This window comes from Melopsittacus undulatus, chromosome 4 (genome assembly GCF_012275295.1).
Source record: "Melopsittacus undulatus isolate bMelUnd1 chromosome 4, bMelUnd1.mat.Z, whole genome shotgun sequence".
In the NCBI taxonomy this organism is placed as follows: domain Eukaryota; kingdom Metazoa; phylum Chordata; class Aves; order Psittaciformes; family Psittaculidae; genus Melopsittacus; species Melopsittacus undulatus.
This window is the reverse complement of record NC_047530.1, coordinates 46,913,174-46,931,890: the sequence shown is the minus strand read 5'-3', so window position 1 is coordinate 46,931,890 and position 18,717 is coordinate 46,913,174. Positions and strand designations below refer to the sequence as shown.

At 42.8% G+C, this 18,717-nt stretch overlaps 2 protein-coding genes across 3 annotated transcripts in view; one reads left to right on the top strand and one right to left on the bottom strand.

Moving 5' to 3' along the window:
- ARG2 (arginase 2) overlaps positions 1-8,418 on the top strand; it is a 23,127-nt gene extending 14,709 nt beyond the window's left edge. Inside the window, exons 4-8 of the mRNA XM_005149258.3 lie at positions 254-413; positions 5,095-5,189; positions 5,310-5,414; positions 6,905-7,041; positions 7,991-8,418. Coding sequence (XP_005149315.1) covers positions 254-413; positions 5,095-5,189; positions 5,310-5,414; positions 6,905-7,041; positions 7,991-8,196 — 703 coding nt within the window. The 3' untranslated portion in view covers positions 8,197-8,418. The remainder of the gene's footprint in view (positions 1-253; positions 414-5,094; positions 5,190-5,309; positions 5,415-6,904; positions 7,042-7,990) is intronic.
- VTI1B (vesicle transport through interaction with t-SNAREs 1B) lies at positions 8,323-18,717 on the bottom strand. 2 transcript variants are annotated; one of them, XM_034061436.1, is made up of 6 exons: positions 18,341-18,717; positions 13,486-13,544; positions 12,083-12,274; positions 10,643-10,816; positions 9,741-9,802; positions 8,323-8,553 (listed from the first exon to the last, which is right to left on the bottom strand). In XM_034061436.1, exons 1-6 carry the CDS (start codon positions 18,453-18,455, stop codon positions 8,517-8,519), a joined length of 639 nt encoding a protein of 212 aa, XP_033917327.1. In that variant the 5' UTR covers positions 18,456-18,717; the 3' UTR covers positions 8,323-8,516. The 2 variants fall into 2 exon arrangements, with proteins under 2 accessions (XP_033917327.1, XP_005149314.1); XM_005149257.2 differs by having other exon boundaries at positions 8,323-8,686; positions 18,341-18,715.

Below are 18,717 nucleotides of genomic sequence, written 5' to 3'. Positions count from 1 at the left end.
ATGGAGAGAGAAAAGAGCTCTTTCTCTTCTGTCAGTACTAGTCCAGTCCCGTAGTTAGTCTCTTGGAATCATGACAGTGACATGCAGTTTGCATGGGATGTGCCCTTTATTGTCACAGATGTCTGATGTGTTGAAACGTGACACTGTTGATTTGCATAATTTTGCAAGTCTCTTATTGCAGAGACTTCCCATTGTCCTTGTAGTTGTTCTGAAGGAGAAATGGTGACTAAAAATTTTGCCACTGTACTTCCAGCTTGGCACTTGGTTCTGTCAGTGGCCATGCACGCCAGTGCCCACACCTTGGTGTGATCTGGGTGGATGCACATGCTGATATTAACACCCCTCTTACAACTCAGTCTGGAAGCCTCCATGGACAACCTCTCTCTTTTCTCTTGAGAGAGCTTCAAGATAAAGTAAGTACCTTGCTTACACATTTAGCTTACATTGTAATCCTCAGAGCATTTTACTTTTTCTGGTATGAGGTACTTTCTTACCTGCTGAAAATACAGACCTTGTTTATGTTTGTACAAGCAAAAATGTGTATAATTTGTTTGTATTCATCCACATGTATATACACATGTACACACATACACACAAATAGACACACATGTATGTGGACACAAATATACATACACACACACCTAGAGAGAATGAGAAAAGGGTTTTTCTTTGTGTTAGCACCCCTGTACAGTAAGCAAGAGTTCACACCAGCTGTATACAGAAGCTGGCCAGGATGCTGTTCCCTTGTAGAGTGGAGCTGGTGCTCAAGGTGTGCAATGGCAGCAATTCTACCAGCTGAGCAAAAGAGGTACCCTCTCCCCAGCTGTGCCTGAGAGCAATGCTAAGCTCACCTCCAGTAACAGCTGGTTCCTGCATACCTTGCACCCTGCTTCTGCTTAGCTTGGCACTTGCATGTTTTGGCAATCTTGGGGCCTGACAAGGGCTCTTTCTGCATGATTTTGCCTAACTGGCTGCTCTGGTGTTGGCTCCACTGGCAAATACAAATCAGAAGAGCTGTACCTGTTTACCTGGTGCTTGTAAAGAGAGTATCTTTGCCTTGGAAAGAGGTCAAATTACCAAAAAAGAGCTGTTTACTGGGGCACAGGGAATGTGCATGGCCAGTTTTGCTACTGTCAAGATGGTAAACACCAGGTTAAGGCCTACATGTCCTTTTTGGCTGTAACATATACAGGGACATTAGTGTGGCAGCCAGTGCATTAATAGCCAGGGCCTTTACAGCTGGAACTTGGATATGGCAGTCTGCTTCTACTGAAGCTTAGGCTGGAAAGTGGGAGCAGGATCAACAACTGCATGCTGAGGCTGGATGCTGGAGCTGCAGAAAACCTGATTCTATTTTATTCTGGCACTTTGCCCTTGTAGTTATTTCTCTTAGGTTTCTTTTTCTCTCTGGTACATTTTGGGAGTGCTGTATTAATGGAAGCATGCCTCTTCCAAGTAAGACCAAACATGCTTATCGTCTTTATGGCTATTGAAGATACTATTGCATTACTATCTGTTGGCACAGCAAGACTGCTGTCATCTGGTGAAGCTCTTCTGCGTTTGTCCTGCAAATTCTTTTGAGTAAATTCTATCCACAAGTCGAGTCATTTGGTGATTCTACATACTTTTTTTCTTTCTGGTAATCCTTATATTCTCTACAAACTTGCCAGTATTCCCAAAGTAAGGCAAAATGAATGGGGCTTCTTTACATTAACCCCAGGACATGAGAAGGTTAATATAAAAGGCTAGTTTCTTTCCCATAAGTTAACAGGTGTGATACTCTTTCTTCTTTTTGGCAACTGTACTCACTTCTGCAGGAGAGAGAAGAGAACATCTTGTGAATTTTAGAGCTTACCTAAGGTGAACAGTTTATGCCTTGGTAAGAACAAGACCAAGCCAAGTTCTTTAATAGCTAAGGAAAGAGGAGAAAGGCAGAACAAGATATGCTGCTTTCCTCTTTTGTCAGTAGGACAGAAGCATTGAATCGGCTTCCTGCGTATACATTGTTGATTTCTGCTCTGCTGGGCTCTGGTTCTTGAGCAGCATAGAAAAGCAGGATTTTTTTTATAGTTTTAGAGCTACTAAAAGAGCATTGTGGGCTCTCTGAGGTCAGTCGGGGAGTAGCCCTCTTGCCAGCAGCCAGCCAGCCAGCTGCAGTGAATAAAGAGTAAGATGAGGCAATGCTTAGAGGTGAGTTAGTCAGGTGTGGTGCTGTTGAGATCTTGTCTCAAGCCCACCTAAGCCCAAGCTGTCAGAAAGCCTATGCAGAACATTTGACACAAGCCCCTCAACCTGTATTTGCAACTATACAGCAGGGGTGTACATGTTTAGAGGGTTTTCGTATCCTACTGTATTCCTGTTTAGAGGGAGGAAAACCAACATCTGTCCTGCTGGTATCAGGCAGCTTCTACAATAGTATAAATCTTTAACAGCTGTTTAACAGTAGTAGAATGTGCTTTTGACAGTAGGTCATCTGGCTCATGTCTGGCTCACGGGAGGGAACCTTACTGTGAGAACAGGGCATGTGGCTGGTCCTCTTGCTCTCATCCAGTAGAGCAGATGGGTTGATAATGAGGCAAAAAAATTTATTTTCCTTTCTTGACAGCTTTGCAAGGATTATTTTTAAATCCTGAAACTGTCACCAGCACAAAGGCTATGGTAGTCTGTATGCAGAGCTAAGCGTAACTTTTTCTCAACACAATAGACAAGCCAACCAGCTGCACTTTGCCTCTTGAAGAGGTTTCTATCTTGTCAAAGGGTACGTAGCATAGCAGTGTGAGAGGACAATGGAGATTTTGCAGTGATCCCTGTATCTCCTTCCTTGCTTTCACTCATGCTGTGAAGGGGTTTTTGAGCAAACCCTCCCCACCATGACACACATGCATGTGTATGCTTCTCTTTGGTGGGCTTCTGTAATTCAACCAAACTGTCTGGGTCTGAGGATTTGCTCATCAACCTAATAGTCTCAGGAAGGCCATTTAGTACTTGGCTCCCTTGTCTACACAACAGCTCCTTTGAGGACACAGAGAGCAAAACAGGCTGCATGATTACATATTATCTTTCTGGATCACTGCCCTTCTCTGATACTGCTCTTCCAGCATCTCCAGGCCACTTGTTCTTTATTCCCTACCAAGAGGACATGAGACAGAGATAGTTGTATGACATAGGTCTCTCTTGGTGGCACAATATGTTCTTGACCCCATGCCAGCAGCTGTGTAGCTGCTGTAACCTTCTGTGGGATTGCGTGAGAACTGACTCAGAGGCACTGCCTCTTTGCTTGGTTAGTTTTTGAGTGACATCAAGTCCTAGCCCCTTGTTCACAGCATCACCTACAAACAGCTGCCCTGGCGCAGGGTAACAGCAGGAACTGACATGGCAGCAACTACTTAAATTAGCACAACTGCCAGGAATGCTCCAGGGCTGCTTCAAGTCCCTCAGTTTAGGTTATTGCACCTGTTTTCAGAATCCCTTATGTATACAAGGTTAAGGAGCTTGGTCAATGCTCCATTGAATTCCATGACCCTACAAAGGAAACAACATCAGTTATGGCTATGAAATAAAGCATTTGGCAGGTCGGTGTAGAACAAACCCTGGTGTTGCTGGCACAGTCTCTTCACAGGCTGACAGCTGCTACTTGTTTGTCCAGGCTGCTTCACAGGAGCACTGCTTGCTGAGGTGGCACTTCAGGGTTTTTAAAAAATGTTTAATTTTTCTGTTTTAAAGGAAAATATTGATGAACATAATGCCTTGGCTGGTGCTCCCTAAACCAAGCATTAGTGGCAGGGCTCCTGGAACGATTCAAACTGAACTCAAACTGCTATTAATAACTTATGTGAGAATGCCTGCACCTTTTTCTGATACCTGTTTGGCTTTGCTGGGGGTAACTCCTTTTCTATTGCAACAAACTCAAAACAGAGCCTACCAGAGGAAGTTAAGGCATTCCATTTTCTTTATTTAAAGAGGAAGAGGTAGAATTAAGAATGGCAGGATTAAATCAGCTAAATCATTAATACTGACAATATTATCAGTACTGTGCTCATCTTACGGTATGGTGATAGGTTTTCCAGATACACCTTCATTTCTGAGACCTCAATTATTTTTCCTAGAGGTCTCCAATTCATTTATCCCTCTTCTGAATTCATGACTGCAGAAGAGTTTCAGGTCATTGTCCCAGAGTAACAAATACTTTTATAATATGTGCTTATTTAATCCCAATGTAATTACATATAGCTATGGGTGTGTTAGCCTTTAAAACCAAATCTAAATGTTGTAACTACAATGTTTCCCTTTTATACTTAATTACTAATTACAGCCTTCTTGATGCTTTACAGCTGTGTTGGCGGTAGCCATTTTCAGAGTTGGGAGAGGAAGAAGAGAAATCTGAGTTAATTTAAAGCACTCCTAAAATGAGTGGCTAGCACTAACTGAAGGATTCTTGTAATTGCATCTCATGACTACTTAATTACCAAGCTGAAAATGATGAAATGACCTCATCATCTTCCATTTGCTGTCCTAGACCTGCTCTCTTCAGCTCTACACTAAAAACCAGTTATAATGTAGCCCAGTGTGGAGGCCCAATGTCCTGTCATGCTCTTCCCATTCTGTGTCCCCAACTTCTTTGTTACAAAACCAGTGTTAAAGATGGATAAATTCAAAGTTTGCATGATTTTTGATGATTCTCCTAAAAATATGGAAGCACCTTGATTTTATTCTTCCACTTCAGTACTATGTACTGCAAGTTTTATAGCATTACCATTAAATGCACTGTACAAAGTATCTACATCTGGGTAACTAGTTTATCACCATTCCCCCTTACATTCACTGCTGCTAATTACCTACTACTTGTGACTTTGGGCTTTTTATTCTTCTTTAAACTGGAAAACGTAGAAGAGATAAAATCTTCATCCATTAACATTGATCTAAGGTAAAATGGTACGACAAAGGTAAGGACTGATTAAATCAAGAAGCCAGCCTCTCAAGTGATGAAGTTTCTCTGTTCAGAGAACAGATGCTATAAAGTTTCAGGGGAAGCATTAAATACAATTTTGGTTTATATGTTATTAAACTAACCTAATACTAAACCTTTGCTTGCAGGTACCACAACTTCCTGGCTTTTCCTGGCTAAAGCCCTGCCTTTCAGCTTCTGATATTGTGTACATTGGTTTGAGGGATGTGGATCCTGCTGAATAGTAAGTTTTGTTAAAGAATCTTTGTTCAGGATGAAATCATGAGCTTCTTTCCACATGTGGCTGTTCACAAGGGCTGCCAGGCTTAAGCTTAGGCCAGTAATGATTTTATTATTTTAACAGCTATATTTTGAAGAACTATGACATCCAGTATTTTTCCATGAGGGACATTGATCGTCTTGGAATTCAGAAAGTTATGGAAAGAACATTTGAACAACTTATGGGCAGGTAACAAACTAATCGGATTTAAACTACTCTTATCATTCATTGTTGAATATGTACTTTCCTGAAAGTTAAGGCCTTACTCCTGATGTAAGGTGGCCTAACAGAACTGTGACTGTGTCCAGTAAATAGTGAGATCTTAGCACTGACTTTAGTCTTCGGTTTCCACATCTTGAACTAGAACCATTTCATGGTGTTTGGCAAAAAGCTATGAGATGGGTTACACTACAGTTATGGCTCTGCTTTATGTAGCTTGTCCTCTTTCTTGAGGAATTCTGCATTCTGCTGCAGTTTGACAAGATGTTTGAATCAACTCAGAGCCCAGGCTATACATCATACTTTTAAAATTAGGTCTGTAGCATCTTGACAATGACCTGAATACAACTGATAGTACAGCTAACTACATGACGTAGTTCTACACAAGGTAGAAGCATTTCGTAACTTCCTCCCTAGACTGTGCTCATATGTGCTGTCTTGATGACAACTGCCACTTTCAGTTCAGCTTGTGAGGTTCACTGTAACCACTTCCTTATTTAAGTTCAGTTCCCAAGTCTTTGCAAACCTTGTTGAAGTTAAATCAAGGAATCAGATCAGGGAGCAAATCCTGTTCATCTAGGGACACATGGAGAGGATCAGAGGTGTAGAGAGGGTAAACTTCCCACAGCGTAGAACAAGGGCCATGTGTTTGTGCTGCACACTTTTGTATCTAAAGGGGTGCTCACCCTTCCTAGCTGTAGCTCTGCCAAGCTGCTAATTCAGCTGCTTCTCCCTACTAATCATCTGCACCAAGTTGGAAGTACACAGTCTACCACTTAAATTGACAAGCAATGTCCAATTTATTATAGTCATCAGTTGCCAGACTTCATGTAGTCAGTAACTGACATTTTAGGTTTGAGATTATCCTTCACTTTTTCATCAGCTAGGCTGACATGGTTGAGTTTCGAGGCAGCCTTCAACTATTGACTTGAAAACTGCAGAGTGCCCCAGCTATCCTGATGAGCTAGGAAAATTTATTCTGACAGTGTAGGAAACCCTCATGCTTAGCGCTTCCTCCATTCTAGATACCATGAGAATTGCTGTTTCAGCCTTTCACCTTGGCTTTCTGTATAGAAGGAGAAAGGTTGCATTATACCAGGTATTTCTCTACATTTTTGCAACTAATGAGACAAATACCAAATAAGATGCTTAAAACTAAACTATTTGTCTCCAGCCAAATTACACCTGAGTGCATGCTCAGTGAAACTAGAAAGACAAACTTCTGTTTTCCCAATGTGTACTGGGGAAGGGTCTGAGCTAACAGGTGTTGCAGAGTCCAAATATACTAAAAACCACCCCAATCTTTCGCAAATACGTATAAGATGTGGTACAGGACCTGGGTGGGGGGGACACCTTCAGCATCATGGAGCACGATGCTACTTTGCTGACCAGCCTGGACAGTAAAAAATAGGAAACATTTAAGGTTCTGAGGTTGTATTTCTTGTTTTATTCTGTCTCAGGAGACAGAGGCCAATTCACCTGAGTTTTGACATTGATGCTTTTGATCCCTCACTGGCTCCAGCAACTGGGACTCCTGTCTTAGGTGGATTAACTTACAGAGAAGGCATGTACCTCACGGAGGAAATACACAACACAGGTAGGAGCTGATTAGCAGTACTGGACTAAGCAAGGACAGGACAAACTGCATAGAGCTCATTCATGTTGGTTATGTTTTTCCTGTGTCAGTAGACAGTGAGATAAATGCAGTGACAGCCAGGGTGCCTACGAAGTCAATTCAGCCTTCAGTCAGGGAAGCAGTAATCCTAGGGTTGGGCAGTGCCCTGGGTGGTGGAAGCAGCTTAATCATCATCAACTTCACCTTACCAAAAGGAAATAAAATACATAATATATTAACTAATGTAAAAATGTCAGTCGTATTGTACAATACTGTCACCTAAATACATGAGGTGAGATGTTAAAGTGGGCATATGGAATACAAAAATGAATGCACATGATTTTAAACAGTTCAAAGCTCCATTGTAGGAACTGAGACTGACAAATCAAGCTTTTAATACATATGCTGCAGTTGACTCAATATATTAAGTGCTTTCCTTCTTGCGCCATGGAGGTTTTATTTCATGTGTTTAAATAGTAAGTTATTTGTAATAAAAGGTGTGTGTGAGGGAAGGCAACCAGGAAATAAAGCTGCCCAGACAACAGTCAACAGAATCATGAATAGGGTGATAAATGAATACCAGGTAAGACTATTCTATATCCCCTAATTTTCATACTGGGAGAAAAAAAGATTAAAACCCATTCCTCTCCAAAGTGTATATAGAACATCAAGCTTGTTTTTCCTGAATGCTAAAAGCATGAATGAGTGAGGTAGTGACGATGCAAGGAAGAACCAAATTAAACTCACAAACTTGCATTTCAGAATGATAACCTCATTGCTAACTCAAGGGCCAATTTTACTGCTCTACGGGGTAGATTAGGTCACAAGCTTGAGTATCAGACTTGCTGCAATGACTGAAAGGCTCATAAAGAAACCCTACAACAGATTTTACCCTTTTCCACAGTAACAAAGGTGTAAATCATTCTTGCAGGGATGCTTTCAGCTGTAGACATGGTTGAAGTCAATCCACTGCTTGGAGCTTCTCCAGAGGAAGTGAATGCAACTGCTAGTCTGGCAGTTGATGTGATAGCAACGTGCTTTGGCCAGACAAGGGAAGGAGCACACACAGCTTTTGATGAACTCCCAACACCCAGTTCTCCAGATGAATCTGACAGTGAAGAGCAAGTGAGGATTTAAGAACCCAAAGCATTGGGTACAGTGGACATTACAGAGCTCTGCTGAGGCACGGGAATGGATAGATTGTCAACACTTGGCACATACTGTTAACTTCTCAATTTTCAAATAAACTAGCTTTTCCACTGGTTGGTGGCTACTTTATTACATACCAAGATTTATTCATTTAGTTAAGTATATGCAAATTGAGACAATAAAATATTTATTACCTTCTTATTGGTCTTACCAGTAGTTTGAGTCTGTCTCTGCTTTTTACTCCCATTCTCTGTCTTTCTAGTGTCAGTACAGTTTCAGTTGAACAAGTTCACGAGACAGTTCAGTCCTCAGACAGCCAAAGGGAACAGACAGCACAGCTGGTTCCTTAATGGAGGAAGAGCTCATCTCAGTCATGAAGATTCATTTGCTACGAAAGAACTTGTAGTAGACCAGCCCGCCCAAGATGGCCAGCTCCAGGATGATGATGATGGACAGCAACAACTTATTAGTGGCTATTCTAGAGTTAAAAAAATAAAAATACAGAAATCCAAGATAGCTGTTTTACCCTTGGTTGCGGAAGCAGATTATAGATCATTTATCATCACCTTCCCTGGTTCAGCTAGACCACAAAGTGCTATGTGGATAGCTCTTAACAAGCAGACAGGGACAAACTGAGTAGCTTCTTACTCACGTTTTCCCTGGAAATTTTGCTTAAAAGTCTTCAACAGCAGCAGTTCTGTTCCTCTTGCCCCCCTCCCCACATAAACCAGACCATTCTGCTCTGCCTGTGCCTACTCATTCACCTAAGCAAAGAGGAAACCATCAGTTGAATTCCTGTGCTAAAAGCTGCGCTGTAGTGCTTTTACTTGGAACTGTGTAGCTGAAGTAAAATAAAATCTCAAAATAATGTACTTCTATTGAAAAGTATACAGTTGTCAGAACTTTAGCAATGGGTATGAGGGAAAGAGTGGGTTTTTTGGTGATATTTCCAATGGACTGGAAATATCTACTGGAAATACAGTCCAAGAACTGGTTTATGAGGATAATTAAACCATGTAGTTAAGGAACTGTAAATGCACTTAAGTAGCCAAGGCTTTAGTCATCAAAATAGTACATGGTCAGGCTCAGTTTCCTATGAGCTAGTTGAGCTACTCTAGGGCATTCCTATGGGCTAAAGAGATTTGCCTGTGTCATCATTCACTCCCTTACTGCTGCAGTGATTTATGGCACAGCTTTTCTAACCTGAGTAATAAGGATCTAAAGTTACCATTAGCAATTCCCTGTAACTTGCTTGTGGCCTCACTGCAGTTTATCATGTGGATGGTTTAAAGACCTCATATTATCCCAAACAAGCAGCATAAATTCAGCAGCACTCCACTACCTGCACTCCTTTATGTAATTGACACAAAGAAAACAACACAAATGAGCATCTGCCCCTGGGCATACATTCTGTTTGCACACTCCCCACAACATGCCTGCTGTTCCAGCTGACTGTTCTCTATTTTTTACCCAAAAGCGGCAGGCAGCAATGCCACAGCCAAGTGCTGCTCTAAGTCAGCCACAGAACTCACCTCCTGGACATGGAACGTAGAATCTTGCGGCTCTTGCTCAAATTCTCACTTGTATTCACCAACTAAAAATAAACAAAAGTTACCTGTCAAGTGCACAGCAACTGTAAATCTGCACCTGGAAGTAGTTGGTGCTGAAATGTTGCCATTAATAATGGGACCAAAGCTAACCAGACATTCTCAAAATTCAGACAACACTGTTCTCTCTACAATACAAGCTGGTAGCATTGTCTCCTTTTTCAGGGGGAAATAAAGACTTTCATGCATACTTTCCCTTAGATGCATACAGAAACAGACATGCAATTTAGGGTCACTTTCTGCCCTTTTAAGTAAGTTCATCTACAAACACCAGGAAGTTGGCTGGAAAGCTGCTTTCATTGGATTTCATTAAATTATTCTAGTTGTTGACATCAGGAGAAAACAATACTAAGGTGCTCTCCCCTGTATGTATCTGGAACCTTCTGAAACACTGTTCAATTTCTAGCAAAGAACAAACCACCTTGTCTAAGACCTAGCAGCTATGAGCTCTGAACTGTAACTAATCCATTTCAGCTTTGTAATGTTCAGAAATGACCTGTCAGGTATTTCTCAGTCAGCTATTAAGAAGGACATAACCAAGTAAGGTTACAGACAACTAATAAAGCCATTGTCTCACAGAGAGTCTGGATTCATGAGGCATGGCCCCTGGAGGTCTCCAGGTAAGATTTCACTATGGCCACCATTGTGTTTTGGGCCCTTCTACAGTGATAATTTTTCTTTTATGAGCACAGCACAGAAAGGTGGCAGACAGATTTGGTCTGTAGAAACAACAGTTGGATTACCACTGGTATGCAGGTCTTTGATGACTGACACATGGTTCCCACTAGATGAACATTGGATACAAAGCCCATAGTTTCTCTGCTTACTCTGCTCCTGGTACGTTCCAGTTGCTCCCGCTGCTCCCCAAGTTCTTCGATTATATCAGTGCCAATCTGATCCGTTTCAGCAGCAATTCGGTGTGAGCGCTCAATGCTCTGACTGGCCCTGTTCAGGCTGTCCGTTCCCTGGAGCAGCAGCACTCTCTGTGACTGCAGATTAGTCTGAAAAACAACATATGCTTAACTTGAGTGCAAAGACAGAGGCAATAAGCTTCTGACATATTAAGAAGTTAGGATGTCACTCCTTAGGCCATCCATTTGTGTTAGCTATGTGTGCTTCTGATGTTAACTCGAGTAGCCCAGTTGATTTTGAAAGAGTTCTTGTTCATGTTCTAAGATTATGGTAAATTTGGTAAACCTCAAAAAATTGCCTTTGCAACTATTTACTTTTCCATCAAAGAACACTTACAAGAAAATAGTATCTTGGCTTTCCAGATGTTAACTTTTCTTCCATTCATATCTACATTCAGCCTTATTTGTGACTGACTGAGTTGGTTGCCCAGGAGATCATTAAGAGTTCACAGTCAAAAGGATTAGGAACAAACAGTATTAACAGATGGACTGCTAAGTAACAAAGATCCTCTTCTCGTGCCAGCAGCCTTAGCTAGAGCATAAGAAATGTTTGCCAACCTCAGGGCCAAAAGGTAGCTCAAAATAAAGCATTTTCTTAAGCTTCAGAAAGTCTAAACTACCGCTCTGCCCTCAGGTTTAAGAGGAACTAAACCCCAAGGTACTGCAGAACAAGGTACCAAGGAGAGAACTTTCCTCAAGCCTTCCTTATCTAAGGCATGCAAAAAAGATGCCCACCTTCATGAACTTGCTGCACAGGTGAGACCACTCTGATGATAAAAGTCAATTCAGTCTCACTAGCTCAGACATATCTAAGCATACCTGGTACACAAATAAACTGGTTTATTTCTTGCACTGTAGCAACATATCCATAGGGAAAAAAGTGCATGACTTCTTATATGTTCTTGGAATTATTTACACTGAGATTGCTTAAAAGAGAAATCTACCAGAGAACCCGTACAGTGCATGATTCACACACTTTGATAGCTTTGGAGACTAAAAGTAGATCAGTTCAACTTTCTTCTGAGTCCGTGGCAGCACTTCCCACTATTCTAGGGAATGATTAAATGAAGCATTTCAGTACACAATATTATGTAAGTTACTAATCACGTGGCGTTCAAGGAGCTCCATTTTGATTCTACTCCTATCTTTGTTTTAGAACAGAAAATCTCTCCTTTTGAATTCCAGGTGTTCTTTCTCCTCCCCGAGATATTCATGTTATGTGCAGAGATTTATGCAGGGAGTTATACAAGCACAGAAACTAAATAGACTGAAGCAGAAACACTCTAAATGATATATCTGTAATATTTGTTTTTACAAGCACAGCAATATTAAGTAAAATTTATATGTAATTCTCACACTCTGTTCGTTCTCTGTGGAGAAGATTCCATATCTCATATCGCCTTGACTTCCAGAGCCCAGTCCCAAATCTGTGCTTCTCATCTCTCTCTGGAACATGGAAAGGTCTCTCCTGTATGCCCGGATTTTGCTCATCATTTGGTTGCGGAATGGCAGAGGAGCAAACTTCAGCTCTTCCTCCATTTCTCGCAGCTTTAACAGAAGAAAATGTGTTTAGTTTTTAAAGCATCAAAACTATTCTTCACAGCAGCGATCCTCAAAACTCACCATCAGGTGAAGGGTTTCACATGTTTTTATGTGATTGGTCAAGGGGGATTAACCCAAAACCCGTATATACCCTTCATCTAGTATCGAGTACACCAGTGTCACTGTTCAGCACCCATGGATTTTCCAATGCACAATGCTTCAAATTTAAAAAAAAAAAAAATTGATTGCCAGGCTCAAATGTGTGATTTCTACCTGAAAAGTCACTCTATAATTTCAGAATTTCCAGTTCTCACTTTCAGATAGTTTATGCATCTATAGAATGGGTATTAGTTTCTCACTGTATCTATGCAGTAGAGATCTATTACTGCAGGGGCAGGCATGGCACTTAATTCACACTCAACCTCTGGCCTGGCAATGGGAGTTGGGATTTGTAAACCCTGGGATTCTGGATGTGTGAATTTTCACATCACCTTTTAATGACAGTTAAGTCAAAAGTCACAGTGGTTAAAGCTGCCCACGCATAGCAGCCCTCACACAGTATGAGCTCAGCATCTTGCACATCACCTATACAGACACCTGTCAACAAAACCCAGTAAGTTAGAGCAATAGAGCATCATGTTCAGCTGTGACTCAAAAACATAAAAACATGCTAACATGAAAACAAAGCTTAAACCACAAAGTCTTGCTTAAAAAGACAAGTCAATGTTGGGTTTTTTTTGTGCTGTTCCATGTCTCTTGTGGCCCAGAAAGTCGATATTAGAGAGATTTTAAATATTGAAAGTCCCTGATCTTAACTATCAGACTATTATAAGAGATCAAATAGGATTATACCAACATGAAGAAAGACAGAAGGGAAAAAAAAAGGCAGCAGATTCTCTACATGCCCCCTTCCAATCTCTATCAATTTTAATTCCACCTCTGTTACTCTCCTTTGTTCAACAAAGGGAAGGTGATATCCAAACAGAGCACTGAAAGAAAGGCATGTAAGAATATTTGTATCTATCAATATACAGATATAGACAACTGCCTTGACAAACACAGACACACCTATAAGATCAATTAATCAAGCATTTAAAAAATACATCTGCCTGTCATAATATGATGCATAAAGAAAGTAAAATCTGGAAGTTGTGCTCATTGTAAGGAGGCAACATTTCAGGTGGTCAGGAAGGGCAGGAGCCTCAGCTGGTGTTTACCGTTTCATTTGCTTCACGCTGTTTCTCATCAAACTCTCGAACCAATTTTTTCTTCTCCTCTGCAAAGGAAAAAGTAGCATATCAGAGCAATGGCAACAGAGCTCCAACTCAATCCACTGCAGACAAGAAAGCTGCCACAGAACGCTGATTACAGAGACCTCAGGTCAAAATTTACCTCAAACAGGAACAGCCTGTTCTTATGACAACTTTCCAGCAGGGACTGGGGGGAGAAAGCAGAAACCTCTCTTCCAAACACTGGCTACTATCTCTGGTACACAAAAGAAGTCATTTTTCAAACCTGAAATATTTTCTTGAGCTATTACCCTCCAACCTCCACTGGCAGAACTGCAGGTTGAAAAACATGAAAACATTGTTGCAGTAAAAACCCAACCTGACAATACCCTTTTGTAAATATGTCCTCTGCAAAAAGAAAAAACAAAACAGTTCTTAAACCACTGAGCTCCCAGTGGAGAACAGAGAAAGAACCTGACATGATCAAAAACATTTTTACACAGCTCCTCTCTCATCCAAGACATGCTGTAGCTTTCCTATTCAGTTCCAATTCTTAAGAAGCCCCAGAATTTGAACTGGGAACTTAAGGCAGAATTAACAATAAGCTATGCTCTCCAGGAGTCCACAGAACTGTTGCAGACTAAACTACATTCTGACTGTCAGTATATCACACACTAACTGGTGTCAGGAAATGCAGTTTCACGTCTCAGTCTGTTTCTAAAAACACTCTCCTCAACTTCTCCCATGATTTGTCATACACCTGTGCCAACACAATTACTTTTGTAGCTGGGTTGCAAGTGAAATCATGGACCTGAACTGCAGGAAAACAGCCTTCAGAAGTCAGTAGTTTGTTTCACACAGGTAATTTCACTAACCCGATTTAAGTAGTGCCCTCTCAAAACTGCTGCTTCAAACTAATTGAAACCCGGGCCAGGAGTGAAAAAGCAGCATTTTACCTCCTCTGTGTCCCCCAGGCGGCTTAAGAACACAGTGCACTCACCAGCCAAAGAAACGGTAGTTGGCAAAGGTCAAGTGGCAATGGCTTGAGACATTTTTGTCTATACGATGACAACAAGAGATCAGGCAAGGTGGCTTGAAGCATTACACTGCGTCTGGCCTAACAGAAATGCCCGAAACTATTGAGCAGCTTAATTCATATCAATACAGATTAAACTGTGACTCGAAGTACATCAAGAGAACTTCTTTAATGCAGTAGGAGTAAAAGGTACCTAAACCACAATAACATTACCCACATGCTCACCAACATTCAACTGATTTATTTCCATTCAATTAGAAACAGTTAGAAACAACTGAAAAATATGGCTAAATGAATTAACTTAGAGGAAATGAAGAATGTTTCTAGAGCAAGGATTTTTTTAATCTTGTTTATATGGAGCAAAAGAGCATTTCCAAATCTCTGTCCCTCAAAGATGCCTCAAGGTCTACAGCAGATTCTGTCTCCTCTCAAGTCTGGAAGAGTGCAAATCACCTTAAAAGAGCATGCAAAGTATCTTTTATTACCTCCTGAAGTTTTCAGTATTAGGTAACTTGAAAAATTAATCCTTCCCCATAAGTACAAGCAGCAAACAAAGCAAATCAGGCGAGTGTAACACCTCCACCAGAGGTGGATTCCTGACAGATTCCTGACTTACCCTGAACTATCCTAAAAATACTTTCAAAAAATACCAGATTTTTGTGACAACAAATTTAAAGACCAGAATGATCATGTTAAAATGTCACAGCATGTCTGAAAAGTCAGTTTGGAATTATTTGTCATGTTAGGAAAACAAAATACAGACTCTTAGAATCATAGAATAGCTAGGGTTGGAAAGGACCTTAAGATCATCAAGGTCCAATCCCCCTGCCATGGGTAAGGACACCTCACACTAAACCATATCACCCAAGGCTCTGTCCAACCAGCCCTGAACACCACCAGGGATGGAGCATTCACAACTTCCTTGGGCAAGCCGTAATAGTGCCTCACCACCCTCACAGTAAAGAACTTCTTCCTTATATCTAATCTGAACTTCCCCTGTTTTAAATTTTAACCTGTTACCCTTGCCCTATCACTATAATCCCTAATGAAGAGTCCCTCACCAGCATGCTTATAGGCCCCCTTCAGATACTGGAAAGCCAGCACCCTCCACACAGCTCCATGCAGCCTTTTCTCCAGGCTTTCTCAGCCTATCTTCATACAGGAGATGCTCCAGCCCCCTGATCATCCTCGTGCCCCTCCTCGTGCCCCTCCTCTGGACTTGTTCCAACAGTTCCATGGCCTTTTTATGTTGAGGACACCAGAACTGCACACAATACTCCAAGTGAGGTCTCACAATAGCAGAGTAGAGGGGCAGGATCACCTCCTTTGACCTGCTGGTCATGCTCCTTTTGATGCAGCCCAGGATATGGTTGGCTTTCTGGGCTGTGAGTGCACACTGTCGACAGCTCATGTTAAGTTTCTCATCAATCAACACCCCCAAGTCCTTCTCCGCAGGGCTGCTCTGAATCTCTTCTCTGCCCAACCTGTAGCTGTGCCTGGGATTGCTCCAACCCAGGTGTAGGACCTTTCACTTGTCATGGTTAAAGTTCATGAGGTTGGCATCAGCCCACCTCACAAGCGTGTCAAGGTCCCTCTGAATGGCATTCCTTCCCTCCAGAGTGTCAACTGAACCACACAGCTTGGTGTCATCAGCAAACTTGCTGAGGGCACACTCAATACCACTGTCCATGTCACTGACATAGATGTTGAACAAGACCGGTCCCAACACCGATCCCTGAGGGTCACCACTCGTTACTGGTCTCCATCTGGACATTGAGCCACTGACGTGCTGCCATCCAGCCAGTTCTTTATCCACTGAGTGGTCTATCTATCAAACTGATGTCTCTTAAATTTAGAGACAAGAATGTTGTGTGGGACAGTGTCGAATGCTTTGCATAAGTCCAGGTAGATGATGTCAACTGCTCTACCCCTGCCCATCAGTTCCATAGCCCCATCGTAGAAGGCCACCAAATTGGTCAGGCAGGATTTCCCCTTAGTGAAGCCATGCTGGCTGTCACCAAGCACCTTGTTGTTTTTCATGTGCCCTAGCATGCCTTCCAGGAGAATCTGCTCCCAGATTTTGCCAGGCACAGAGGTGAGACTGACTGGTCTGTAGTTCCCTGGGTCATCCATTTTCCCCTTCTTGAAAACTGGGGTTATATTACTCTTTTTCCAGTCATCAGGAACTTCACCTGACTGCCATGTTTAAATACCTACAGGCATTAAAATATCAAAGCATTAAAATATCTACAAGCATTGCAAAAATTGCAATTTAAGCCCATTTAAGCCTATTGCTCAGAATTCATTGCTCAAGACTTTGCAGCTCCATGGAGACCTGACAAAACTTTCCTTCACTAAGAAACTGACCACTCTCCACTCTGCAAGGAAACGAGTATTACCTACAAGAAAGGGTATTTCTTCTCTTACGCTTTTTATTCCTGCTGACTGCCTGTGAAAGCTTTCAAAGTTGTCCTTTGCACATTTGAACATCTTTCTTGTACCAAGCTTTCCAGACATGCTGATGAAGTAAGCTATGATCCAGAATGTCACTCATTATTAACTGGAAAGCCAGGTAAGAAACAGAGCATTAAGCTTTTTAAAGCCTGTGTTATCTGCCACAGGCCAGCATACCCTGAACAAGACATTTCTATTTTACACCTAAACACATAACATTGATCAGTTATGGAAGAATGACAAGACAAGGTTCAGAAGGTGCTGAGAACCCCTAGTCATTCTTTCAGTCCAAGCCCCAAGCTTAGCTACAGTGGCTCACGATAACAGTGTATCATTTTTCTCATATGAAGGAAGTAGATCTGGTGACATTGGTAAAATTCTCCTTGCCAGATGACTTCCCTTTCCGTTTCTCAGAATACTGCCAATATCAAGAACTTAATTGGAAGCATGATGCCAAATCCTACAGATAAGTGTTCTGTCACTGTTTTATCTGCTGCATGGTATAAAGAATACCTGTAAAATCAGGCTTTGCTTCTAATATAACTGTGCGTACCTTGACAGATAGTTTCCTAATCTGTGAGTAGGTAGTGCACAAACCAGACTTTTAAAATGGCAATTTAAAATACAAATCTTATCCAGCGAGTCTACAATTGGTTGTGCCGATAAAAACTGCTTTTAATTCTGCTGCTAAGATCTTAAAGAAGAGTAAAACAGCGACCAACCAAAGCACTGCAATTTAGGCAGCTCGCCTAGAAACAGCATGAAGTGGCAGCCAAATAACAACTCCTCCTCAGAGCTAAAGGCTGAAGCTGAACATCCAGCACTGAAATTTGCCAATTAAGAGGAGCAGCTCCAGGGAAGTAAAGCAGCACACCTGCCTCTCTACTTTCCTACTCGGGGCTTTGCATGACCATACCTAACACTCAAGAGCAAAGCTACCAGAATCTAACATCAGTTGAAAAATAACACACAAGGAACCCAGCCCCAGCAAAGCCGCCTGCCGCTGCCAAAGAGGTGTCCAAAGACACACAATTCCTGCAACTGCCTTGGCAAACTCACCCCCGCTCCCACATTTCTTACAGGGACTTTGCCCTCTCGGCTGTAAAACCGAGATTACCGATGGGGAAGCATCCTAAACGCTCCTCCACCGGCCTTGCCACCAGCCCCAGCTACCCGTGGGGCAGCCCGCGGGGAAGTGCCAGCCAGGGAGCAAACAGAGGAAGCGCTGCCAGACCCTGCCGCGGCCGGACCCTGCGACTGGGAGGGAGACAGCGGCTGGTCCGGTCCCCGCGCCACCGCATCCGGCAGAGCCCAACCCGCCGCATGAACGAACCCCTTCTCCCCCTGCCTCACCGGCCGCGCTGCCCCGCAGCCGCTCGGGGACGCCCCGCAGGTCTCCATGCAGCCCCCGGAAGATCTCGTGCAGCCGCTCCAGGTGCTCCGAGGAGCCGGGGCCGCGGCCCGCCATAGCCGACAGCCGCCTCCCGCCTTGCTACCGCTGCCACCACCCCCTGCCCCTTCGCATCGCAGCTCCCTCCCGAGGCACTTCCGCCATCGGCGGCAGCGGGTGCCTCCCCGTGGGCGCCCAGAACGCCGCCCGACCGCACAACCGCCGGGCGACGCCGTAGGAAGGTTCACAGCCCACGGCGGCCTCCTCTCCCCGGGAGCCGGGAGCTGCGGCACGGCTGCTAGCGACAATGATCGCCGGCTCCCGGGCACGCCAGGCGCGG